Source organism: Suillus fuscotomentosus, assembly GCF_016647785.1.
Source record: "Suillus fuscotomentosus strain FC203 chromosome Unknown F5891scaffold_8, whole genome shotgun sequence".
Taxonomy (NCBI): Eukaryota; Fungi; Basidiomycota; class Agaricomycetes; order Boletales; family Suillaceae; genus Suillus; species Suillus fuscotomentosus.
The window spans coordinates 90804-114803 of NW_024539520.1; the positions used below are offsets into that span (position 1 = coordinate 90804).

At 48.1% G+C, this 24000-nt stretch overlaps 11 protein-coding genes across 11 annotated transcripts; 5 read left to right on the plus strand and 6 right to left on the minus strand.

Annotated features, from left to right (window-relative positions):
- Positions 1 to 1492: 1492 nt before the first annotated feature.
- On the minus strand, positions 1493 to 3024 carry F5891DRAFT_1010029 (uncharacterized protein). Its single transcript, XM_041360626.1, has 6 exons — positions 2821 to 3024; positions 2737 to 2766; positions 2654 to 2670; positions 2038 to 2592; positions 1773 to 1975; positions 1493 to 1725 (listed from the first exon to the last, which is right to left on the minus strand). Exons 1-5 carry the CDS (start codon positions 3007 to 3009, stop codon positions 1789 to 1791), a joined length of 978 nt encoding a protein of 325 aa, XP_041230492.1. The 5' UTR covers positions 3010 to 3024; the 3' UTR covers positions 1493 to 1725; positions 1773 to 1788.
- A 14-nt stretch (positions 3025 to 3038) lies between these two features.
- Positions 3039 to 4787, minus strand: F5891DRAFT_1010034 (uncharacterized protein). Its single transcript, XM_041360627.1, has 4 exons — positions 4559 to 4787; positions 4113 to 4467; positions 3315 to 4056; positions 3039 to 3266 (listed from the first exon to the last, which is right to left on the minus strand). Exons 1-3 carry the CDS (start codon positions 4677 to 4679, stop codon positions 3330 to 3332), a joined length of 1203 nt encoding a protein of 400 aa, XP_041230493.1. The 5' UTR covers positions 4680 to 4787; the 3' UTR covers positions 3039 to 3266; positions 3315 to 3329.
- Positions 4788 to 5023: 236 nt separating this feature from the next.
- F5891DRAFT_719333 (uncharacterized protein) lies at positions 5024 to 6857 on the minus strand. Its single transcript, XM_041372948.1, has 5 exons — positions 6775 to 6857; positions 6568 to 6716; positions 6454 to 6499; positions 6145 to 6407; positions 5024 to 6089 (listed from the first exon to the last, which is right to left on the minus strand). Exons 3-5 carry the CDS (start codon positions 6475 to 6477, stop codon positions 5372 to 5374), a joined length of 1005 nt encoding a protein of 334 aa, XP_041230494.1. The 5' UTR covers positions 6478 to 6499; positions 6568 to 6716; positions 6775 to 6857; the 3' UTR covers positions 5024 to 5371.
- Positions 6858 to 6937: 80 nt separating this feature from the next.
- Positions 6938 to 7345, plus strand: F5891DRAFT_1183564 (uncharacterized protein; the record flags this gene model as incomplete). Its single annotated transcript, XM_041366296.1, has 3 exons — positions 6938 to 7048; positions 7100 to 7141; positions 7196 to 7345. The coding sequence occupies 3 exons, from the start codon at positions 6938 to 6940 to the stop codon at positions 7343 to 7345; spliced, it is 303 nt and encodes a 100-aa protein (XP_041230495.1).
- Positions 7346 to 7502: 157 nt separating this feature from the next.
- F5891DRAFT_944568 (tryptophan synthase beta subunit-like PLP-dependent enzyme) lies at positions 7503 to 8878 on the minus strand (the record flags this gene model as incomplete). Its single annotated transcript, XM_041374565.1, has 5 exons — positions 7503 to 7774; positions 7832 to 8149; positions 8198 to 8414; positions 8440 to 8718; positions 8771 to 8878. The coding sequence occupies 5 exons, from the start codon at positions 8876 to 8878 to the stop codon at positions 7503 to 7505; spliced, it is 1194 nt and encodes a 397-aa protein (XP_041230496.1).
- Positions 8879 to 10502: 1624 nt separating this feature from the next.
- F5891DRAFT_976510 (uncharacterized protein) lies at positions 10503 to 11089 on the minus strand (the record flags this gene model as incomplete). The annotated part of the gene is made up of 2 exons (XM_041376607.1): positions 10503 to 10712; positions 10901 to 11089. The coding sequence occupies 2 exons, from the start codon at positions 11087 to 11089 to the stop codon at positions 10503 to 10505; spliced, it is 399 nt and encodes a 132-aa protein (XP_041230497.1).
- Positions 11090 to 11805: 716 nt separating this feature from the next.
- F5891DRAFT_1170565 (uncharacterized protein) lies at positions 11806 to 13278 on the plus strand. The gene is made up of 4 exons (XM_041365512.1): positions 11806 to 12122; positions 12171 to 12249; positions 12345 to 12390; positions 12549 to 13278. Exons 1-4 carry the CDS (start codon positions 12108 to 12110, stop codon positions 12934 to 12936), a joined length of 528 nt encoding a protein of 175 aa, XP_041230498.1. The 5' UTR covers positions 11806 to 12107; the 3' UTR covers positions 12937 to 13278.
- A 462-nt stretch (positions 13279 to 13740) lies between these two features.
- On the plus strand, positions 13741 to 15647 carry F5891DRAFT_944395 (uncharacterized protein; the record flags this gene model as incomplete). The annotated part of the gene is made up of 2 exons (XM_041374547.1): positions 13741 to 13910; positions 13961 to 15647. The coding sequence occupies 2 exons, from the start codon at positions 13741 to 13743 to the stop codon at positions 15645 to 15647; spliced, it is 1857 nt and encodes a 618-aa protein (XP_041230499.1).
- A 2394-nt stretch (positions 15648 to 18041) lies between these two features.
- Positions 18042 to 19482, plus strand: F5891DRAFT_1010066 (Brix domain-containing protein). The gene is made up of 4 exons (XM_041360628.1): positions 18042 to 18146; positions 18200 to 18332; positions 18382 to 18618; positions 18669 to 19482. Exons 1-4 carry the CDS (start codon positions 18133 to 18135, stop codon positions 19299 to 19301), a joined length of 1017 nt encoding a protein of 338 aa, XP_041230500.1. The 5' UTR covers positions 18042 to 18132; the 3' UTR covers positions 19302 to 19482.
- Positions 19473 to 21574, plus strand: F5891DRAFT_1170568 (uncharacterized protein). Its single transcript, XM_041365513.1, has 5 exons — positions 19473 to 19655; positions 19708 to 19741; positions 19792 to 20163; positions 20222 to 21200; positions 21254 to 21574. Exons 1-5 carry the CDS (start codon positions 19643 to 19645, stop codon positions 21266 to 21268), a joined length of 1413 nt encoding a protein of 470 aa, XP_041230501.1. The 5' UTR covers positions 19473 to 19642; the 3' UTR covers positions 21269 to 21574.
- Positions 21575 to 22559: 985 nt separating this feature from the next.
- Positions 22560 to 23200, minus strand: F5891DRAFT_719596 (uncharacterized protein). The gene is made up of 2 exons (XM_041372949.1): positions 22847 to 23200; positions 22560 to 22788 (listed from the first exon to the last, which is right to left on the minus strand). Exons 1-2 carry the CDS (start codon positions 23087 to 23089, stop codon positions 22711 to 22713), a joined length of 321 nt encoding a protein of 106 aa, XP_041230502.1. The 5' UTR covers positions 23090 to 23200; the 3' UTR covers positions 22560 to 22710.
- Positions 23201 to 24000: the final 800 nt, after the last annotated feature.

Genomic DNA, 24000 nt, shown 5'->3' on the forward strand with positions numbered 1-24000 from the left:
CAAACTGCAATCCTGTTTCCGATACAAGGCAGGCAGGTTGTCAGACTCTCCTTGGGCTTGTTAGTGGAGGTACCGAAATCCATCGCAGAAGACTCTCACCACTCGTCTTAGACCCCGCCTCTTCGTCACAGCTAACGGGCCGAAGTTCATCCGATCGTATGCCTCCGTGAGACCCGAGTTTAGGCTACTAGTGTAGTACCGGCCGGGATTGCTTGCAAGAATTCGATTCCTACTAAGGTGAACCATGCGATCCTGCATGTGCTCGAAAATGAAGGGCCCCAGTGTTTCCACGGTATTGGCGTTGCTGCTTCTATTTCGTCAAGATCGAAGAAGATCCTCATGGAGACGATGTAGTCTGTAGATGAGCTCCTCTTTCCCGCCCTCGGTCATGCATAGGACTCGGCGTTTGGGGTCTAGGGTGTACATCGTATATTGGGCTTGCACATGCAGTTGTAAGTCATACTCAGTCAGAAAGGACGAACCATGTGCGTGGAAATGGGATGGGCATCAGAAAACACGCCATCAATTATGGCATCTGGGACATATCCTCGATTGAATAGAGCTTCAGATTGTCGATGACAACGAGCAGCCGAAGAAACAGAAGGTTGATTGAATGTGCGTGGGTTATGTCGCCGCTGAGGTGGCACCAAAATCGAATGGAAGATCAAATGTGGGGTTCTTCGACTATATCTGAGAAAGGATCACGGTGGATGTCGTGGAATGCCGCCAGCCCCAAACCTGCAGCCGCCACAAAATCAAGCAATAGAGATTCTCACAGAAAACCGACATGCCTCCCAAAACCCTCAAGGTTATACCAGTGAGGTTGGAATCCTGCACCACCGACGGAAAGAGTCTCCGGCGTCCGTCTAGCAGCTTCGGAGTGATCACCATCGACCACCCAGGGCTCTAAGGTTCATAAAAAGTGTCTTGTTGACAACACACACGACAGCAATCAGGTTTTTTACAGGACCCATGAACATCCTGAGCCTATGTGAGTGGGGAACTGAAGTCACTGTACTCAACGTTCTTTTTGACCGGTGCTGCTCGACTGTTTGTTGTGAGGGCGTTGATATTATCATAGTAGTATGGGAATCATCGCGGCAAAGCCTTCATCGTTGTCCCACAAGCAGATGTCGTCCGCAGAATGTGATTCCTTCGGTATAGAGACTGTATCGAAAGAATGGATACTAAACTTGAACCATGCGTGGCCCGGGGTTTGTCCCGCTAGAGTTGTAGGCGCTCGGAAATAGGTGTGTGATTATCCGTGTTGGGGACGGGGAGTAATTATTGGCCACGATGTACTGAAGCTCGGATGAAGGACATGTACGTCTGGCCAAGGGCCTTACATACATCGTCAGTACAAAAATCCATCTGAGAGGGGCCTACTAGAGCAAATAACGTCAACACAAAATTGTGACTCACAAACGTACAATGAAGAATATATCGGCGAGGCGAAATTCTAACTTTCCCTCAGGAAGACCAAAGGAAGGCGGGATCCAAGATCCATATCAAGTCCTTCGAGTTTGTCCATGATTTTATCATGATGACGCGGAATTGATGGAACTTTACATAAATTTGCGAACGGATTCAGCATACATGATTTGATGATACAGTAGAAGTTACACGTATGATATCTTGGTAATATAATAGTTCCAATGTTACAAGCACGGTTACAAACATTCCCAAAAATTAGTTTGTGCGAGATAATATTCAGTCGTCTGTTGTCTATATGCAACAATTAGAAAAAGTCCAACGCTCTGAAAAACGCACACCTGAGGGTGTATTTGACTAGCGTCTCAAATTCATTATGTTAGCATAGAGAAGTTCTCTTTGCATCTTGTAATTGAGAAGGGAGACGGGAAGCGAGTCTTCATTGCGACCTGCAGCGCGAATAACTTCCTTGTCTTGCTCTGTCATCACAGTCCGTAAAAGTAACTGATTCTGCTCATCGGCCCGAATATGCAAGTTGATATACCTATGCAAGGCGATTGTGAGGGGCTGTGCTTGTTGAAATTCGCATCACAGGTAATAACGCACTCTGTACATGTCGCAGAGTCCATGGGCTTCTGAGATTGATTGCCCGTGAGAGCAGAGGAACATAAGAAGGGTTCGCGTTTCCTTGCGACGGCTATAATAGAGCTGGCAATATGAACCGCTACGGTGGTAGAGTTCTCTGTATAGTTGAGGAATTCGATGAGTCCAACAGGATCTTTGCCGTAACCTGCTGCGGTGGACTGTGCTCGAGCATCCTGCCATAAGCGCAGCCGCGTCGGCGTGAGGGGAGGATGCGTGTTCGGATCCCACGCAGAGACGGTATTGACTTGCACCATTCCTTTAAGCTTCTCCGCAATGGGCCTATTATTGAGATATAGTCCCGCGAAGTCGAGAATATCAGTTGGCTCAATGGCGATGTCAACACGTGCCATGAAAGGCACGTCGAACCCGAGCCGAGAGTTGTCGAGCAAACCACAGTCGTAGATGATGGCAACTTTGAGGAACATCATGAGCGTTATGTTTGCGAAGAACGTTCGTACGAATTTGAGGGCCCCCGAGGAGCGTTCAACGTCATGACATGCTGGTTTGTGAGCGGGCCTATCATGAGTGCGAGTCCGGGTCTGAGATCTCTGTGTATTGGTTGTAAAAGAACGCTCACCAATGTTTCTTTTGGCACTATCACAAGAATATACTGCAGTTGTAACGTCAGCCCCTGTGTTTTGTCCCAGTCACAAATTTTACCTCTTTTGAGCAATACCAGACACCCTTGCACTACGAAAATATGTGATGAGCGCTTGTGACAGAAATGTATCAGTCCACTAGCACCTTTGAACATTTCAAAGGTTTATCCAACGTTTTTTGACACTGCGTACATTGTACGCCGAACGTTTTCACATTCTTTTTGATCAAATCACTGGGAGTTGCTGCGATGCGGAAAAGATCGTCCCGATCTGGATGAGTGACATGGACATGTACAATCTCTCGAGTCGGCGGGTGTGTGTTCGCGTCGGTCATGTTGTCGTCAAGGTAAATGTGTGAGTTGCGACGTATGTGTAAGGTAAGATGATATTGAATAGGGGCAATCGGGATATCCCGTACTTATTAATAAGCGCACAACAAGAATATGAAACTCAGCTCTATACTTACTAGTACTGGTCCTAGTTCGCCTTGAACATTCGTCTAAAACCCCTTTTCTGATTTCGGTGTAGAATCAGTCAATTCTAGCACAACTCGAGCGATACATAACGGTGGAAATACTTATGCGAGCAAGACTTTGAATCATCAGGGGAGCAAGAAACCTGCGGAGCAAGGTGACTCACTGCAATATCCACCCATCAATCTTCCCTCAAATACTCGCCAACCTTCTCCCAGATGCTCCTCTGCATTGTATGCCAATCCGCCTTCCGTTTCTCCTTACAATCTTTACACCAATCATTCGTCCACTCGATGTTTATCAACGCTGCTAGTCCACGTAGTGGATCATAGCGATATCGAGTGAAAATACCTGAGTCATATACCAGCCGAGCCCACGCTTCGCGTCTTGCAGTGACCGAAAGGCATGTGCTAGCCGCACTAGCAGAGGCGATAATATCGATAAAGCCGAGTGCAGGCTTCTCGTCAGCTTGTTTGGGAGTCGACATTCCTTCACTATCACTTGATGGCGCATCGCGGAGGTTTCGGCAAACGAAGGCAGGATCCTCGTGCGCAGCTGCCTGTATCCATATGTCACTCGAATACTCTCTTATCCGTATAAGGCGCAACATATCCACAGGGCCGATTTGCTCTGATTCCTTAATCTTGTTAAGACCGAACCCAGGCATCCTTGCCATATTGTAGAATGCAGGCTTCAATAACCCATCAATGTTGCACGTCCGTGCGAGTACAGCTACCTCCAGAGCATCGAGGTACGGCTCTGGGTTTGCGGTCAGCTCTTCCAGGCTAGAGGGCCAAAGCGCTTCCAACTCCTTCACGAGCCATGCACGGTCTGAGTCAAAACCAAGGCCTGTCGCTGCGCGAATTAGGGACATTAGGGTGCGAGGCTCGATAGCATGGCGATAGTCCCTGACGCATCTGTTAGCCGATGCAAATATGATATCCAAATTTTAGTAGACACTCACCCCGGGTTGTCATAAAACAACAGCAGCGTCTCGAAATCTATTGCTTTGAGTTTGCCACGAAGATTGAGTTTCGTTTGTTCAAATTTGTCACCACTTTTTCCCTTGTCGGAGAGTGAGGCTGCAATGCGTCTTGAATGCTGGGCAAGCCATGATTGATGCACCCTGAAGTGTATGCCGTCAAGTTCAATGACAACATTTCCGTCTGCTAGCCAAAACCGCTCATGCTTGCGAACTTCTTCGACGAGGTTCTCGGCTCGTGTAGGTTTAGCCTTCTTCTTTGCTGGTTCGGGCTTCGGGGACGATTGGCGTTTTCGCCGTGCATTCTTTACTGGGATGCTTGAAATAGCGGGTACATCTGAACCCAAGGGTGAAATTGTATGAGTGGTGCACATTATATAGAAATATCGTTCGCTGGTTGGTCACCATTGGTGCCGTTCGAGTCTTACCTTCATCGGAGATTTCAGGACTAATCCAACGGAGAGGGTAAACGAGCGACTGTCTTCGAGGCTTCTGAATCTGATTGACTGTTTGGCTATCAGCGATATTTTCACTCCCTTGTTGCGCCATGTATTCTATGATCTGTTGTCACCCTGCAGTTCGGGAGAAGATGAATCCAGTGATTTCGAATGAGCGTTCAACGTTCAGAACTTTCGCGGAATGAATATGAATGACCACACCACAATAGGTCATGTGATCGTATCAATGCATCGACCGACATTATGACACTCTACAGACTGCCGGACAAGAAAGAAAGTTTATCGATCGATTATTCCATTATTTTCCATCTGCCCACGTACGGAAGACCAAAGTTATGCAATGCACTCCGAACAAGAGTTCAATACGACAATTTTTGCAGACATCAATTTTAGGGAATGCCGAATGGAATATATAATCGGGGAGCAGGACTCGGAAACCCTGACGGCCAGATGCTGAAAGAGCACAGGTAAAGTAAATGTTCCAAAGTGTGAATGCTGTCGACAGCACTGTACCAAGCAGTTTGAAATGGTGGGGAAAGAAAGGCTATATGAATAACAGCAGAGAACCTAATGAAGTAACGGAATGGAAGCTAACTTCTTGTACGACAAATACTTAGTTCTGGCACGCCTTTACACCAATCCAAATTATTTCTATTCTGACACGAATTCCAGTACAAAGCCGGTGAACTTCACCATAACTCTAGCAAGACCATTAGCGAGAAATGTTTCTTGGTTGCGCGAAATTTCGAATCATGGGAGGTAACTTACTGTAGCATCCACTCGTCATTCTTCTCTCAAATACTCACCAACCATCTCCCAGATTCTCCTCTGCATTTTATGCCAATCAGCCTTCCTTTTCTCCACGCAATCCCTGCACCATTCGTTGGTCCACGAAATGTTTATCAACGCTGCCAGTCCGCGCAGTGGGTCGTACCGATACTGGGCAAAAATTTGTGAGTAGTGAACAAGCCGAACCCACGCCTCGCGACGTGCCGTCGCCGAGAGGCAGTGACTATCCATAGCAGAGGTGGTAGGGCAAAGTACAGGCTTCCCGTTGGTATTTGCAGATAAACCTGAGGGCCTTTCGTCGTTGCTAGATGGTGCAGCCTGGAGGTTTTGGCAAACAAAGGTAGGATCCTCATGTGCAGCTACCTGAGCCCACATTCCGCTCAGATACTCTCTCATCCGAACAAGGCGTAGTACATCCGCACGGCCGATCTGCTCTGATTCATCCAGCCTGTCCAGACCGAATCCAGGTGCCCTTGCCATATCGTAGAACGCGGGCTTCAACAGCGAATCAATGTCACACGTCCGTGCAAGGCAAGCCACCTCTGGAGCATCGAGGCGTGGTTCTGGGTTGACAAATAGCTCTCCAAGGTTAGACGGCCAAAGCGCTTCCAACTCCCTCACGAGCCATGTACGATCGTTGTCAAAACCGAGTATCGCCGCTGCGCGGATAAGAGACATCAGTGTTGGGGTCTCAATGTAATCGCGGTAGTCGCTAATCCACACGTCAGCCAGCACGATATGATGATCAAAATTCAGCATATACTTACCCAGGGTTTTCATACAATGAAAGCAGTGCCTCAAAATCTATTGCTTTGAGCACGCCACAAAAATCAAGTGTAATCTCTTCGAGTCTGCTGCCTTGCGTTCCTTGGTCGGGAAGTATGGCTGCAATCCGTTTTGAATGCTTTGTGAGCCATGATTGGTGCACCCTGAAGTTTATACCGTCAAGTTCAATTATAGCATTTCCGTCTGCAAGCCAAAACCGCTCATGCTTGCGAAGAGGAGCCTTATCGGCTCGTGGGCGTTTAGCCTGTTCGTCTCTAGACTCAGAATCCGTGGTAAGATGACGTTTATACCTTGTGGTCTTTGTTGGATCGCATATCACAGCAGTGAAGGTTGAGGCTGGAAGTCGCACGAGCGAAGTACATGTGACTATATATTCTGGTTTGCAATATAATTTCAAGTCTTACCTATTCCGGATTTCTCATGACTACTCAGACGTGAAGGCCGACTCAGAGCGCTCTGATGGACTGCTCGCTTATAGGACACATCTTCCGAGTCATCCTCTCGTTGTGCCATGATAATCTGTGGCCAAGTCGCCTCTGCAGGTCGGGAAAATCTGAGTCCAGTGTTAGTAATTACATCAATAGGCGTTCTAATCAGTGATTTCTACTTACGAGCTTCGAAAAGAAGGAATGGTTGTTTTTATATGGGAGACGTGACCAAGTGAGTATGAGCGGCAACGCGTCAATGAATGAATGAAAGTCACGTGATCGTTTTCTGACTGCTACATGCCGCTTCAGGTTCAGTGAGTGACTTTGTACGTTGGCTGCGTCTATCATGGGTGGTCCAAATCTTGAGGTCTTTAAATTTGGTCTGTACTTGTTTGTACCCGTCATGGCCTTGTTGCATTTCGGTGATCCTGCTTGGTACCATAACCACGTCCTTCCTGTAGGTTGTCATTTTGTTTATGACGACTTCGTCGTTGACTGTTGCGACCAGTATAGGGAACACCTATTCCCGCCTCCAGATAGGACCTACAGTGTGAGTCTTTTAATATCAATGTGCTGCTCATCCGTGTGCTCAAGATGCACGTAGAAAATACCAACGGATCAAACCGCCATCCGAGAAGAGCTGGCAAGGATAAAGGCGGATAAACTTGCACGACGAATGGAGCGGGATAAAGAACTTCAAACACAGCCGGAGGCACCTCCACAGAGTTCAAAAGGGTGGTTCAAATGGTGGTAGTTCAGGGTAACGGTATGTCCTAAAGTTCTCATCACGAGTAGCATTTATAAGTCAGTCGTGGTTGTTAGGTCTCCCTTACTTCCTTCTAAATACATTTACTTCGTCTAGGCTCCTAGTATTGTATGAGTGTGTCCATGTTTCCTTCTATGTTTCTATATCATTGCTTAGGCAGCTGAGTTTCTTCGCCATCAATTTGCACACTCCAGTAGCTCTGCACCTGCGCTGCAGCGACAATCTCTTCAAATTCCATCATTTCCTCGAAAGAGATTTTGACTCCACCACACACTACAAAAACCAGGCACTTTTCTTTCCTCTCTTCTGGAGAAAGTGCCGAGAACGTTGGTCCGAGGATGCGCAAGAGAAACTCGCGATTATACCCGGGAGTCAGAGTTGTCGAACAAGCGAGCTCCGTCAGTATTTTATGATCGTCTGGCAGTGTGGTTATTGCGCCAGCCAATTTTCGTTCCGTATCGCACAGGGACTCACCTCCAAATAATCTTGCAGTATGCATAGCCATCTCGTCTGGGATGCATGCGCATTTTATTCCTCCGGGACGATCGACTGCCATTCTAACTACCCCGGGAGCTGGTGAGGTTGCGCCTAGCGAGGCTGCTCGGGATCTCAACGCTTTCATGTGTGGAATTGCGATATTATATTCCTCAAGAATTTCAACGGTATACGGAGAATTGTCCTCCACTTCGATGGAAGGTACGATAGGGACTTTAGAAGTGAAGTTCCGGGTATTGATGGCGATGGCATTGTAAAAGCAGTTCGAGCCAGTGGTCTCCAGCGCTACCACCGGCACTTTATTGGGCGTGAATTAGAGGTATGAGTATAGCGGATTTCAATTACCTTCATCCCACCCAACTTTCTTGCAGCCTTGCATGATGCCTCCGATAAGGCCTCCCCCTCCGACACTGCAGAATATGGCGTCCGGCTTCCTAGGAAGCTGTCTCTTCATCTCGGTCATCATGGATGAATGACCATCCCAGAGGACAGGCGAATCATATGCTGGCACTAGGGACACTAAGATGCGTTTGGCTTGCCGTAAGTGACGGGTAAGCCTGTGCTCACGCATCTGCGTCTTTCTTCACGGCATCTTGGAGCGCAGCGAGTGTTTGGGAGTAGAATTCCCCAATTGTCACAATCTCTGCGCCATGCTTTCGAAGAGCCTGTTGCGTGTCGATACTTACATTGGTGGGAAGGAACACTGTGCATTTCACTTCCAAAACACGTGCTACAACTGCCGCAGCTAGGCCTGCATTTCCACCCGAAGCGATCATCAGGTGCACCGAAGGACCATGCTTATCCTTGCATTGTTGTGCGAATTTGGAGATACCTCTGTATTTGAATGATTGAGAAGGTTGTAGATTCTGTACGTACGCCTGTTTGATGAGTCGCACGTGGTCCAAATCTATATCGCACCTCCAGCTTTAGGTATGCAGAACATCCGATAATATCAGAAATATGGCTTGAGTACACCAAGGGTGTTTCCGTCCACAAATTCTCGGATTGTACCGTCTTAATGGTCATATCGCTAGATGTTGGTTGTTTATAAGCCAGCTTCCGGAACTTTGATGGAGCAATTGTCCCTGCTATATTTGGACAAGCTTAGCTCCGGGTTAAATATTCACACTCTTACCCCGCGTAGAACAAAGGAGAAAGCAAGAAAGTAATAAGAACACAGAGATTACAGCAGTTGATTCATATCGGATGAACAGAATGTTGTGATATCAAGCGATCCGCTTTTGTCATTCTTCTGAAGGTACGATTTAGGTGGTGTTCCCATCACGGCCATTTCCTGGTGTCTAGGCCAACCAGCTGCATTGCCGCATGACATCCTGTGACAGTTTGGGACTCTCGCATCAAAGCACACGAATAAGACGCCACCTGACGCCACCTACCCTTCACCGCATGCATCGCTGGCAGTGATCGCGAAGAGAGCATGAAGGGGATAGATAACTCGAAAAGTTGCTTGCCGACATCTCTCCGTCGAGATGATGATTACCTTTACATGCGAGTTTGCATCATGTGGTGCCGTCGTGTTGCTGGGTAGCTCTGGCCCCCTAAACACCACCCGAGCAGAAGAGCTCACTAAGGTATCACGTATCTATGTGCCGTTAATAAATGTCAGACATTGATGCCCGGGTTGTCGGTTGTCTTTTGGGCACAGAAGAGGCTGAGACATTCATCGAGCAACCACTAGCTTCATTGACAGTATTTGCACGAGACCGATCATCTACCAATGTCAAGAACCATGGTTTCGGCCTGTCAGGATACGTACTAAAGCGTATTACATCAATAACATACCTCACTACACAGAGTTTCAATGGTGGGGAATTAATGATGCACAGCCCAGGCTGATGTCGTGCGTGCTGAAACATTGAGTAAGCGCTAGAAAGTCATGATTCCGACAGGACGTATTAACGACACCTGAGGCCTGAACCGACCTACCGAAACCACTTGCAAATTCAAGCTGGCCGTGATTCGTGGGTAGTAGCGAATAGCGGAGCAAGATCGGCTACTTATGATTGATATCGGTTAGACCTGAGAATGTGTGGGGCAGGGCCTCGGAGAACGCCTCGAACTGCGATGAGCGGCACGTCATGACCGTACGGTGGAATTATGTACTAGTAGTGCCGCGGATCTTTAACAATTACGGAAACCCTGATGTTTGGCGTGAAGTTCCGTCGAACCTGCACGCGTATCATACTGGAGCGCATTAGCGCCAAAGCCAGACTCCAGACTCCAATGCCTGAGGGCTATGATTTCCTCTGTGTTCGTCCACGCTCATCTCATATCTTTCGGTGTTTGACTTGGAGCGACGCGGTCAACGTTCTGTGACAGCCGGACCGGTAATAGTCATATAGCCGATGTTGAACAGCGTGAAACGTCCGGTTCTTAACCAATGTTCTTGGCGACACCAGTCCTAGGCCTCACCAGCCACGGTAGTGGCAAATAGTTGGTTATACGTGGTAAGCCATCAGTGCATCGCGACTAGCCCTTTGAAGGTATATGGGATGATAAATTCTCTTGGCAGCCAGACCTGTGCTACATATATGATCTGTCAGTGGGAAGCCTCCATTGCGACATTGACATAGGCCAACGCGCCTTCCGTTTACGCCCGCAAATTTCTTTCATGGTCCGACGAGGTTTATCAAATGGCTCTCATACCGGTGCTATGGTACCTCCGTATCAGACACACTGGCTGGCAGCTGGCCTTTGTGAACGGAGGGCCCATGTGTAGATTGGCACGGGCATAAGGCTGCGCGAGGCCGGCCTCCCCGCAGTAAGAAACCCCCCTTCGTTCAATGCGAATGCCAGTTGAGTAAAAGACTTCTACGCGGAAATTAATGAGCACGTTGTCCTGTAAGACATAAATTTTATGTGAGCTATCAAATTACAGTTGATACAGTGTTCATACACCACCTACAAGTGATCGACTTGGCGTCAAATAGTCCGCAGACGTGCCACGATATCGATGTGCGGAAGATGAAGGCACGAAAGTTAGTTTCGATTACGGACTTTCTGGCGCTTCCAGCCCATAATGCTCACTTTGGAAAAGTTCCTGATACCAGGGCACAATTCCTGATCTTCAGGCAACAAATCAACGGAGGCCACCATCATCATCATGATCATTACCGCCCGGAAACTAACGACCATGGCGGCCATGCCAGCCACAGAAGCACTGTTGTGTCGTCCATTGGACATTCCAATGCGAATGGACGTAGTTAATGAGGCCATAGTGGCGCGGAAAAATTACCACCGCCTATCATGATGGACTCAAGCATACGATTTAGAATCCGAGCAGTTTTTTTTTCTGCCGTAGGCAGTCATCTAAATGTGATGATGAAATATTGGGACAGCCTGCGAACGGGTCGTTTAGCACAGGTGGAAACCTTCCGATGACACTTTGTGTATCAGAGTTGTACTTGGCTGTCTCAAATTTCAAAATGAAAACCAACTTTCAGGTAATTTGTGATTTCATAGACCGAGGCCTGAGCCCATTCGTTGAACCCTAGGGAATTTTCAGGTTTCTAGAAACACTACTTCCGTCGGACGCATTTCTATCCGCGATTTGATTGACAGCGACGGGATGGATGGTATGTCAATTGTTAATTTCCGTATGTTCGTACCATACCATCCCCTTCCGCCTAGACGCCTTGTCTTTTAGCATGCAATACCCAATCACATGGGTCGATCCAGATGCATGACATGGCTATTAGTCTCTGTTGTTCCCGGAGGCGTCAACAATAGTTTCTGTCCCACACTCGGCGCGCGGTACATCGTGTCTTCTTTTGACGCCAGAATGATCCTTCCGTGACATACATGATCTGCGTTATGTGTTAAGTTACACAACACCTTACGTGTCTCTGATGGTACAAGGTATTTTACAGAGACAATATCGTACACCAGACATCCCAAGGTCGATGGTGTTCCTCAACAAGGGACAGCCAGTTGTGGCTGTAGCCATGTCCGAGATGCGGAGCATTTTCCGCAATGTATCGCGGATACACGAATTGCACCCCGCAGACAAATTCGTCACAATCAATCAGCAGTTCGTGGAACATACCACACATTTAGAATTAAACCCAACCTGGGAATGGTATCCGATACTTTCGTCACTCCCGTGCGGCTTGCAAGAAAAAAATCGCCGATGTCATGATTGGTGACGTTCGATTTTAGTATTACGATAGTCGCGGGAGCTCTCAACGGCTGAAGTTCTCGACTCTGAACGTTCGCCTGTAAGCCTATACATAGCATGAACTGGACTCGGGTATGTCTTGACATTTTCTTGCAAACAGTCTGATGTCTATGTTCCCAGCTCGTTATTTTCTTCAGTCAATCTGATGGGTCTCGGGCATGTTTACGAAACAACCGCAGCATGGTGATAAGCTTTGACAGTATGTCTCACATGGATAGACGTTTTTTTAATGGATGTATGATGGGCGGAGGGAGCGGGGGCATCCATCCGATATTGTAAAAATATGGTTTGTAGAGTGTGATTTCAGTAGGCTGTCCGTGTGGTTAATCACGACCACCTTGTGCGTATTGAACTTCTATTTTGAGCGTACGTAAGGTTGATTGCCCAGGCACTTGGTTTTCGTAAACGTCGATCGTTAGCTTTGTTGTCTCCGAGAGTCTTTGCATTTGCATAGCCCCCTGGGGGAGGTCCCTGGGCTATGTGCCTAACGGAATGTAGAATGAAGATTTGGGTGATCGGAACGAGCGTAGCTGTGCTTGCCCGAGGCGCGGGACATATATTGGGCGCACCAAGCAAGCAGTGTTATCGGATGGGCTTCGAGAGTCTGGACCGTTGGCTTAGACCGTCTTGGGTATGGGTAATTCCCTGCTTAATCCGTAATTATCGGTGCCAGGGCTTGGGTACTGGATTGTGCGGATTGGGAATTTGCAAGTTTAATTACTATTCGGCCCTGATTCGGACAAAGGAATTTATGCCAGCACAGATGCTGTATTTAATATTTATGATTGAGATATGGACGATGGAGGAGGAGGGAATGATGGTACACGTGTATGTAAAGGACCTCGTGCGCGGTGGGAGGGCTTACGCATGTTTATCTCGTGGATAGTCTGGCGGAGTAATATAATTCGCCTTGAATGTCGGAGTAAATAAACTGTGTTTGAAAAAAAAGCGGATCAGATGTCGTCTGACAGGTGAATGGAAAAGCGCAGATAGCGCATCGGGACTGATGCGGACAAACTAAAGACAAAAATGCCAATTCAAATTCCGTGGGGGAAAAATAGTGCAACCGGAAGTCCCACGAATTGGTTTGTTGGGAAGAGTGAATCCTATAATGCAAAAAAACTGGGAAAAGGGTTGACAACGAAAAAGATGGCAATCGATAAAGTGTCACAGCCACATTGATATTCGGAACGGACACGGGTGCTATGTGAGTCTAGACTTGGCCATGAAGTAGGAGTTAAAGGGAAGATGCGAAAAAAGCGTGTACTTTCTTCCGATAATAAATTATTATTATGGGGGGGTCAAAGTATATACGGCATCCTTTACGGCGTGACGTGTGTTATCAGTGTAAAACGGTGCCGTAGCTCGGCGGGGTTGTTCCTGAACCAAACTAACGGATAGATTTTTTTAAAAGTCCGACGATTGCGGTGCCTTAATTGAGGTGTTGGGCTTAACTCTTTCCAGCGTCTGCAATCAGGCACCTTTTTTATAGAAGGTTGTTCCTCTTTTCCTAACCCGCTTCATGGAGGACTCAAAATCTTCAACTCTCGACACTCAAGTCGATTCAAAACTTTCACCTGCTTCACTTTCAATCTCTTCTCGTTCCTCAGAGATTCACGATCTCAATCAATCATTAAATAATCACTACGACGACAACGGTGAACTCTCTCCCACAGGTTCATCATCCGACATGGCTGCCCTAGTCGCACCCAACAATCCATCTATTTTATCTGCTTCAGCAGGCATACAAGGCGTCAATAAACGCTATCGTCCAGCTCCTGCAAAGACTTTTCAATGCAGAGGTTATGGCGAGTGCCGTATGGTTTTCAGTAGAAGTGAGCATCTTGCCAGGCACATTAGGTAGGTACCGAGGCACATACCCCCGTTCGATCTCTTTAATTTCCTATCAGGAAACATACTGGCGAGCGCCCTTTTACTTGCCACTGCAGCAAGCAATTCTCCCGTCTCGACAATTTACGCCAGCATGCTCAAACTGTTCACGCTGATAAGCAAGAGCAGAATGAGCGCATGATGCGTGAACTTACCTCTCTTCATGCTTCTATGGCCGCCGCAAATAAAACCGGTCAGCCAAGAGGCAAGAGAGGTCAAGCTTCCGTTAATGCTGCTGCCGTACTCGCCTCAAGCAATCATTCAGGATCTCAAGATAGTTCAATGCATGGTCTCGATCAAGTCAAGGAGGAGGACTTGTCTGCCTCTCTCCACCCCATGCACCAGCGTCCCGGTACGAGCACTGGTTACGAGGGTGGTGACAACATGATTTACGGTGACGGTTGGAATTCCGATTTGGATCATCGTTCTGGTAATCCTCGACCTACAAACAACCATTCCTTTCGTGACTCCAGCCAGTCCTTTCGTGTCCCCCCCGCATCCTCTACTTCCTGGCAGCAACAGTCGCAGTCCTTTCAGACCTTCACCACCAACACATTCAACTTCAGTCTCTCCTCTAGGGAACGGGATGGTCGGCCCGGATCTAGCAGCAGCAGGCCACCAACTGCAGGGGGTCCCGACGCACATGCTAGAACGCTCCCGCCACTCGCTGCCGTCGTCTCCGCGACAATCCCCCCTCCATCATCCCAATCATTCGCCCTCCCACCTCAGTCAGCACAACACGTACTTCCCTTACCCTTCCGAAGACCTACAACAGCCAATCGCCCAGGTACAGCTCCCGCATCAATCCTCTCCACAAAACCTGCTTACGCTGGAGGGCCTGGATTGGTCACAGAACTATCCGTTCCAGTCTATGGACGCGGCGACATGGCAGCGCCATCCCTCACATCCTCCTACGGGGGCGTCTCATACGATTCAGAACCAGCATCTCCATCAGGGGGGTCATATGACTCACCGTTTTCCTTCCACCCACCGGCGCTCGCCGAGTCAGTCTCATCTAGTGGGCCTTTCGCATATTCACCACCAAACAACCCTCGCAAACGACCATACCCGGGACCAGACGATGATGTCTCACGTCGAGAACCCAGCAGCGGGCTTTCAGGGCCTGGAGAGTACGAGTACGGGTCAGAATCACGCCCTCAATCTCGAAGGCTCACCGTCCTGGAACTCTGCAACGACGCAGATGCAGATGCAGGAGTACGATCATTTCTACCCGGTGCAACAGGAACGGCTTCACGGCCGACTACCGCATCAGGAATCATCTCATCAGCATCATCCCTCACACTCGTCGATAGAACACCCATCTCAAGCTACTCACTACTCCCAGGAGCTCAGACGCCAACAATTCCAGCAGCAGCGTATAGCACAAGCGCGGCGTCGCTCGGGGGAGGCCGAGTTTCTCCACAATTTCGGCACGACATATCATCGGCATCAGCAGCAGCAGCAGCAGGGGCCATACTTTCCGCTAACAGAGGAAGCTTCGCATCTTCACCCTTATCAGACACATCACGCAGTCCACGATCCCAACCACACGGGGTTGCCTTCGCCACCGTTGCTCGATCCGTCAGCATACAATCAAACTCGTCATCCCCATCATCCAATGGGGCAACCCCTCCAGCACTATCAAAGCGAGGAAGGGAGTCTCCAGTTACATCTCCATACTCCTCCGCTGTTGGAATGAGAGTGTGACTGTCGTGGGGGGATAAAAATCATAACTTTTCTCGCTTTATACCCCTAGTAATTGGGGGGTACGAACATTGGTGTTTGTTAGCAGCGCGATTACCTACCTATCTTGTGTTTTCCTCCGTGCTCGGTCAGTACGACTCAAACCCTTTCTAGTACAAGTATTTCATCGTTATATCTTCGCACTCATCTATACCAAAATCTTTTTAATCTTGTGTAGTGTTGTCTATACCTTTTGGTGGGGTTTCGTTGAGGTTGTATGTACTGCTACGGTAGCGCCTCGTATTCGTAATCTTTTGTCGTGTAAATACACCGCTCTGAAACCACCAATAATGCTTGCCAACTTGGGCTTGGTACTCGCCGCAATCAAACATCTCGATGTGAGTTGCAAATCCCCCTTGAATATAATGGGTTACTCTATCCATATGCTCAAATAGGAATAGAATAAAAAAGATTACTTATATAAGGAAGTCCTTAGATTCTACCGCTGTTCGAGTAAAACGATGACCCCTCTTGTAAACACTAAGAGGCACCCCGCGATTGGAATTTTGTACCCGTTTCGGGCCACTAACGCCAGAGCAATCAGGTCCCCGTCTCTTCCCAATATGTTGGTCTCCCCTGGTCATAGAAGGAAAACAATCGTTCCACCGTGATTCCAATACGTACGGGAACAACGACGAACCAAATCCTGTGCTACATAGCGAAAATTTATTTTTAAACATTTGCCATATAAATCTCTCTATCCTCCAGGGTTCCGGGTCTCGAGTCAAGCAAGCGTTGCTAGTCTTCTACATCATGAAGAACATCCATTCTCCATCATTCACCGGCACCAGTAGTAGTAGATCCTTACCGACATTATTTTATTCCACGGCTTATCTTTGCAAATATTTTTCAAATTCCGCAATATTCCAATTCTGCATTATTTTAGCTACTATTCTCGTGCAACGCACATCGCCCGGAACAAACCTTAAAGCTACTAAATCACAATGCTCTAGAATGCCCTCTTCATGAGCTTGAATGAATGCCATCTGACAAGAGACAGCTCGAGACCGCGACAAAGGCTTTTTGGTCACGCTCACAGCATGAAGCGGCCCTTCGGAGCTTGAATATACATTGCACAGGTGTGCCCTTCGGGCGGACTGAGATTCAGAAATCAGCCAATATGTCCATTCTGTGATTGCACAAGGTGACTCGGAGGGGTGTGCAAACCGGTGGTAACCAATAATAGCACTAGCACGGACCATCTGATCGATTTATTTTTTCTTGGACTGATGTGAACTTTGCTTGATTGACGGACTGTTGATCAACAAGATGCAGTATACTCTACTTGAAGACATACCATTCATGGATGATCTTTCCCAGCAAGCCAAAAGACTTTACGATGTTTGGCCAGTCATCTACACGATTGTAGTCATCGCTGACCAGTGATTTGGAGAACATGGGCACCTGGTGGCGTCTTTCTCTCTTGTGAGAAAGACGGCAAGTCATGTGGAGAACGGTGAATGCCGCTTGATGTGCGCCTGTGAACGTTCTTCAGCGGCTTATTTGTCCCGTAAGCATCGGGGAGGTCCCTGCATAGGCTATCAGGATGTGCGACAAGGTACGCTTGTTATTATGAAAAGGCACATTGCAAGGAGTGTGCCGTATTCAGTTCGCAACAAATCACGAAGGTTCGCGGAACCGTAATAAGAGGAGCGCACATACGGATTTGGATAAAACATCATCTTGCTCCTCCGAGTCGAGCTTATGTTCAATTTTGTGGTCACACGACTATTTTCGTATCAGTCATCCCGAACTGGACTTTATACTACGCCTAGTTGTACACACCTCTGACATTGAATGACTTTTTTCGCCTCACAGATCAACTGCTGACGACGCGACCAGGATGCACGGGAAGAAATAAAGAACTAGGAGATTCCTCATGAGCTTGTCTGAAATTTCTGACGGATTGAAGTACCACTTTCACGCAGAACGCCTTGTTGTCTACCACGAAGACATCCTTGTTCAGCCTACCCAAGTCGATGTCTTGTTAAGCGGCGCCATTGTGGGAGTCGAGTCCACTATGCACCATTGGTGGATCCAGGGCTATGAAGCCTATGATAGTTTCCAAGCAATACTGCAGAAGATTACCGTGCTCAGACAAATGCATCAATCCTGAGAACTTACTCGATAGACCACAGGCAAAAGAGGTGTGCCATAATACATGTGCTATTTCTTCCGAGGCATGAATAAAGACGACGAACAATAGTCTCGTATCTGACTCGAGTCTCCCTGTACACAGCCAAGTCAGTATGCCACGTCTAGTGTACTGTCAGCGACGTAGAAAGGTGAAATGTACTAAAATCAGGCCTCGGCTAGAGGACCGAACCCTAGTAAATATGGCACAACAACGTCCTGTTCTTTTCCTAGAATGGAAGGTGGATTGTGGCCGGAAAAATCTGAATAGACTGACTTCAAGTTGTCGAGTTGTTTTTTCTGGCAGATCGGGAGTATGCTGAGAACGGTGTAAGTCCCTGTGATCTCAAAAATTTGTGCGCTTGCTGAAGGGTGTATTATAGAAAACCACGCAATGCTAGGTCAAAGCGGGCTTTGGAGGCTCGTGAAGCCAAGGAGGTCGAAGATGTTCGGACAGCGATATTCGTAAAGGGAACTCATACAGGGGAGATACTGAACGGTGTGATGAAAGAGCTGGTATGTATTGTTCGAAAGTCCTCGAGGTTGGAGACTAAACATCAATCAGATGGCACTCAAACGACCAGACGCAATATCGTTCTCGAAGAAAAACACCGTTCACCCCTTTGAGGATGCTTCGTCCCTTGAATTTTGGGCGGGCAAAAATGATGCGTCCATGTTCCTCGTGGGCCAATCTACGAAAAAGAGACCTGCAGGTCTTATTATTGCACGTACATTCGACTCGAGACTACTGGATATGTGCGAACTTGGAGTAGACAATTTCGTCAGCATGGCAGAGTTCAAAGTGAGTATTTTTCCCTTTGCCGTACAATCTAATAACTTTATGGGCGGTAGACACCAAAATCAACACCGGGACATAAGCCCATGATGCACTTCGCATCAGAACTATTCGACACCCACCCACGATTCATTCAAGTAAAATCATTGCTTATGGACTTCTTCAATGGAGAAGTTATCGATTCGATATGTTTACCAGGGTTGGAGCATGTAATCAGCGTTAGCATCGCACCTGCTCCCTCACTACAAACGGCAAATCCTATTCTAGGCGACTCCCAGGAAGAGGATGTTAAAAATCTACCCAAGATCCATATACGGACGTACACCGTGAAGCTACTTCCGTCGGGAACGCGTGTACCACGTGTCGAGCTGACGGAGATGGGCCCCTTCCTTGACCTATCACTGAGACGTCATCAAGCCGCTGATCCAGAGATGTGGAAGGCTGCTATGAGACGACCAAAGTTGAAGAAGCAAGACTTGGAGAAGGGCCTTGGAAAGAAAAAGAAAAATTTGGAAGTGGACGAAATGGGCGACTTGAGGGGACGGGTGCATATCGCGAAGCAGGATCTCAACAAACTCCAAACGCGGAAGATGAAAGGCTTAAAGGGTATGCCGGTGGAACAGGATGGGAGTTCAGAAGAGAGCGAGCAGGAGGACGACCCTCGACAGAAAAAGCGAAAGCGGGATTAAGGGTGATTGTATTCATAGTGCATGTCCGCCGTGGGGTTAGTTTTCCATGTTCTTTAATGGACGCGGGCAGCTGGGCAGAACATGACCTTATGCTACGTGTCTTCCCACTTAAAGCCGTGCCCGCTCCGCTTATTACATAAGGATTTGAATAACAAAGGCGTGGTAGCTTGATTCAACTGCCTCTCAAACTACATAGGTAAAACTTCTCATGCGCGTGGATCCTGTTGTTCGTTGACCACAACCACCTGATCTTGCTGGCCCAAACAGCAGGTCGAAACTTTGATCCCTGAATTATTGAAATTCTGATCTTTTCAAAAGATCCATTCATTTAGGTTTCAGAAATGTCTAGTCCTCGTAAGTCCATGATGCACTTGGAAGTTGTACGCTTCATTAGACAGCACCTCAGCAGTGACAACGACCCCTGCGGCAACATCTACTGGGTGAGTTCTTTCATCTATCACATTAAATCCAGTTTGGAACTCCAGCGCAGCAGTACCTCGACGCCAGCAACTACGTCGCCTACCACTACGTCGTCGTCAGCTTCGACTCCGACGACTACATCCAGCAGTACTACTCCTACCTCTTCGTCGACCTCGGCGAGCAGTACTGCTAGTACGACCTCAGCCTCGTCCACGACGCAATCAACCAGTGCTACTTCGTCGAGCACTTCATCCACACAGACCAGTATTTCTGTCTCGGCTACTACTCCTACCACAATTGCAACAACATCGCCAACACCCACTCTTAGTGCTTCAGTTTACACATCAACCAGCGGCGGTGTTGTAATTACCAGTGTAACCTATGTGACTGTGGCAACCTCCACTCCTTCATCTGCTAATGATACCGCCACTTCATCCAACTCGTGAGTTCAAATTTTAAAATACATTCTCACGTAATTCACATCACCGCCATCATAATAGGTTCTTTTCGAACACTGGAGCCGTTGCCGGTGTCTTCACCGTCGTTGGTCTCATCGTTATTGCGATTTTCATCGCAATTGTGACGAACGCCGTTCGCCGCCGTCGTGCCAAGAAGTTTGACAGGGACGTCGCGGAAGCAGCCGCAGAGGCGGCCGCTTCTTCGCGTTCGCCATTTGATGACTACGCATACTCTCACAATGGCGGTTCGGGCGGTGGATATCCATACTCGGATACCACCCATGGGACTTTTGGCCAGGCTCCGATGAATCTTCCCAGTGACACATATGGTATGAGTGAGATGACACAGTATGACCCATACGCAGCTGGGGCAGTATCTCTCGCTACCGCTAACGTGGGAAGGACTCGGAGTAGGCAAGACAGTGAAACTCATCGTGCACCAGGCATTGCTGGTGTTGGTGCAGGCAACCTTGCTCGCGAGCCGAGCCGCAGGACCCCATACCATGCTTTCGCTGGTCCTGGCCCACAGCCCCACGAAATATTGGATCATACCTCTAGTGGGCGATACAGATCTCGCGGTATCGAATTGCTCGAAGGCGCTGGTCTGGCGGGAACTGGAGTTGCCGCCATGGCTGCTACCAACAATGGAGCATATATTAACCGCCGGCCTTCGGAATATACTCGTCAGACACATGGAAGTATGCGTTCACATGGGCACTCTCAGGGTCACTCGTCGAGCGAGAACTACTCCCTCCCCCTTCAGCCTGTATACCAGTCACCCCCGCGCAATGATACCCAGTTTGCAGATGCATACACTGGCTTTGTTAATTCACCGTCTCAACTTCCACTGAATCCTGGGGTTCCCATTCCTCATGAGACTTCCCCGTCGCCACCCCCTGCTCAGTCTCACAGTCCTGTGGGCGAAGTCGAGGGTGAAGATTACCACGACGACGATCCTCCGAGCCAGCGTATGAGTTACGCTGACGACGAAGATTACGGTCAACACAACCGTGTACTCAGAGTACGTAATCCCATAACCCTATTCTTCTTTGCTCACGTGCTCATAACTTACAGGTCGCAAATGAGTGAGACCTCGCCACAGAAATTTTCGCCGCATCTGAAATTTGTTGCGGACTTGTTTGCCTATTATATCCGCACCGTCGTCGCTCTTTTCTGTTTATTACTTATGTCGATATGTTTTCTTGTGATGACGATGCAAGGAAAGGTGCTGAACTCTAGCTTATATTCTCGGGCGCTCCCTGGCCTTGGCGCTGTTTTGCTGCGTCACGTATTTAGACTACACACGCTGCTCGGCTAGTACGAACTGTTTAGTGTAGCATCCACTACAGATTTGTGATGTGCCCGGAGAAATGAGAGAATTTCTGTTGGCTCCTCTTAGGTCTGTTGTGTGATATGGTTTGGGTTGTATAAATTCCGATGCATGAAGATCCGTTTCAATGATGTGAACTGTTGGCTGATTTACAACAGATACACAAGATCATTTGTATTACCCAAGGCACATCGTCGAATGAGGCCTGAGGTACCGTCCGAGGTCGATCAGGCCTCAGGCCCGCAAAGACCAGCACTTTCGCTCAGAGTTACGCCGTCATAAATAGCTCGCACATAATTCTCCCGGAAAACCTCCGATAGTTGCATGTGCTGCTCTATAAAATACAAAGCTGCGCACTACTGCCACTGGAGTAATGTAGGCATGTGCAATCAGACGTGATACATGACATGAGAAATCCAGCATCCGCTTGACACTGGCAGCATTGAATTCGTCTTGATCGACGCACTCTGGGCAAACTGGCGGAACTGTATGCAGAATCCCTACCAGTAAATGGTTGCATAGATAGAGCTGTTGTTTATGAGAAACCTTGTGAAAGTCCGGCGGAGTACGATAATTCGTTCAGGGGGAAGTCTGATAATAGCTGCAAGGAAAATGAGTTCGTTAATCGCTGTTACATGTCTGGTTCTCGGGATGACTCATTATTTCTAATGCGGCTTCTCGTCAAGTTCCCATACTCGTTCGAGAAGCTCAATACGTGCCACACCATGGAGGAGGGATCTAATTGGAAATTACAAATGATCATTACACTGGCCAAATCAATCGCCCAAAGACCACATACACACCTGATTGACAAGGCCACGTTTACGCAGTTCTTGGAGAATAGGATTCATAGGAACCACTAAATCCGATATGATGGTGGATGGCCTCGGACCGCACATGTAAGTACCGGACTCTATGATGAAATCAGAAATGGGATACAGTGCCTAACGTATATTTCGATGGTTCTCAGCGGGGGGTGCTCGGTGATACAATTATGACGTCCCTGCAGTACGCGATTCGGCCGCAGCAGTACGAATACGGGGACGCTGTGTACAATATTGAATATTCGGAGATCACGATGGTCCTTGAATTGATGAAGGAAAATCGATAGTAACACCAAGTCCCTCAAGTGCCAGCGGGCTCGCTATGTGATATGGATTCTCGTGACCCGATCAGTCAAATTCCGCAGCAGCCTACTTTGTCAATCTTTTCTGATTGATTGCGCTGAGCGCTCAAAGTACATCGGCAATGAATTGGTCATGACGACCCGGGCGCGCTGCTACTGATGCATGAGTATTGGAGAAACCAAGACCATATAGTCAATGATAGCAACGGACCACATCAGAACGCCCATTATTAATGTTGTCACGGTTGGGCTTTGAGCGACGTGATATCATCCGGCGCGATGGGTGCCATTCACCGATAGGCAAATTGCATGTAGCGGACGCCGTGACATGATGCACGATGATCGGCTGAAAGCACAAAGCGTTAAAATCTGGTGAACCTCCCAAAACGTTCGATATCAGAAAAGATCGGAAAATGGCGAAAGAGAACAGCGGGCGTTGCATGCCGTGGACCATCACGTGCCAGGCCGCTCTGATCAATTCTGACAGCCTAGGTTTGGCCTAGGTTCAGTCCATTTTCCATTCTAGAGAAGGACATGCAAACGATACTGCGTTGACCATGTCAATACTGATCTGCATCGCTACAACCCGTTCCACTCAAACCCACATCAAATTGGCAGTTCATCATAGCCTTGACACGTTCTCGACAACTCCACCTATCGATCTGAACGACACACATGCTTGTCCAGCGTCATACTATCCTTCCCACTCTGTCCCGGTTGGAGGTCTCGCGCAGCAACGACGAGTGCGTCACCGCGGATGTAGTGGATGAGCTGCACGATTTCCGAGTCGGAACCTTTATAATGAAAGTTCTTGTAATCCTGCTAAACGGTTTGAAATTAGATCAAATCGCCTGAATGGCGACGGGCAGATCCTCATAACGAAAGATGCAACTCCCAGAGTGGAAGTGTCCCATGGGCAGAGATATTTCCCAGATTTCAACGAGGATGCGATATTTGACTCCGGTCTTGAACAGCACGCGGGCCTTTCCTTCCTATGGAACTGCTGCTGAAAAAGGATTGGCCGATCAATGACAAGTTTACGGTCGACAAAGAACTACCGAATGTCAAAAGATAGCAACCTGAAGCGGCCAAAATGTGGCGTCCTACGTCCACCGAGGTCCAGCTCTTGGAAACGAATTGACGGATTGAGCACCCATGTCACAACCTGTTCTGATTTCACCTCCGATGACCCTGCAACGCCCAATGTCTGAGAACAATACCGCTGGCAACACTTGACATATCATAAGGCCTGTCATAGTAGGTACACGGAAGAACGACCGAGAAGCTGGAAGAACCCCTGATATCTGACAGTCACACGTATCTGTCAACCGTTGATATACTCATCCTCGTCGGACCTCCACCCCA

Excerpts from the sequence above, each read along its gene's own strand:
- F5891DRAFT_719596 (XM_041372949.1), bottom strand. The coding sequence starts at position 23,089 with ATGGTCCACGGCATGCAACGCCCGCTGTTCTCTTTCGCCATTTTCCGA. Across the intron at positions 22,789-22,846 it reads ATAATGGGCGTTCTGATGTG|CAGCGCGCCCGGGTCGTCAT; the intron begins GTCCGTTGCTAT and ends ATGCATCAGTAG.
- F5891DRAFT_1010066 (XM_041360628.1), top strand. Across the intron at positions 18,333-18,381 it reads ACGGTGTGATGAAAGAGCTG|ATGGCACTCAAACGACCAGA; the intron begins GTATGTATTGTT and ends AACATCAATCAG. Across the intron at positions 18,619-18,668 it reads TCAGCATGGCAGAGTTCAAA|ACACCAAAATCAACACCGGG; the intron begins GTGAGTATTTTT and ends TATGGGCGGTAG.
- F5891DRAFT_1170565 (XM_041365512.1), top strand. Across the intron at positions 12,250-12,344 it reads CATGGTGATAAGCTTTGACA|AGTGTGATTTCAGTAGGCTG; the intron begins GTATGTCTCACA and ends TATGGTTTGTAG. Across the intron at positions 12,391-12,548 it reads TGGTTAATCACGACCACCTT|AATGAAGATTTGGGTGATCG; the intron begins GTGCGTATTGAA and ends AACGGAATGTAG.
- F5891DRAFT_1010034 (XM_041360627.1), bottom strand. The coding sequence starts at position 4,679 with ATGGCGCAACAAGGGAGTGAAAATATCGCTGATAGCCAAACAGTCAAT. Across the intron at positions 4,468-4,558 it reads TCCTGAAATCTCCGATGAAG|ATGTACCCGCTATTTCAAGC; the intron begins GTAAGACTCGAA and ends CCTTGGGTTCAG. Across the intron at positions 4,057-4,112 it reads TTGTTTTATGACAACCCGGG|GGACTATCGCCATGCTATCG; the intron begins GTGAGTGTCTAC and ends CAGATGCGTCAG.
- F5891DRAFT_1170568 (XM_041365513.1), top strand. Across the intron at positions 19,742-19,791 it reads CCTGCGGCAACATCTACTGG|CAGTACCTCGACGCCAGCAA; the intron begins GTGAGTTCTTTC and ends ACTCCAGCGCAG. Across the intron at positions 20,164-20,221 it reads ACCGCCACTTCATCCAACTC|GTTCTTTTCGAACACTGGAG; the intron begins GTGAGTTCAAAT and ends CCATCATAATAG.
- F5891DRAFT_1010029 (XM_041360626.1), bottom strand. The coding sequence starts at position 3,009 with ATGACCGACGCGAACACACACCCGCCGACTCGAGAGATTGTACATGTC. Across the intron at positions 2,767-2,820 it reads AACCTTTGAAATGTTCAAAG|TGCAAGGGTGTCTGGTATTG; the intron begins GTGCTAGTGGAC and ends ATATTTTCGTAG. Across the intron at positions 1,976-2,037 it reads GACTCTGCGACATGTACAGA|GTATATCAACTTGCATATTC; the intron begins GTGCGTTATTAC and ends CGCCTTGCATAG.
- F5891DRAFT_719333 (XM_041372948.1), bottom strand. The coding sequence starts at position 6,477 with ATGCGATCCAACAAAGACCACAAG. Across the intron at positions 6,408-6,453 it reads GATCCAACAAAGACCACAAG|GCTAAACGCCCACGAGCCGA; the intron begins GTATAAACGTCA and ends AGAGACGAACAG. Across the intron at positions 6,090-6,144 it reads TCATTGTATGAAAACCCTGG|CGACTACCGCGATTACATTG; the intron begins GTAAGTATATGC and ends CGTGTGGATTAG.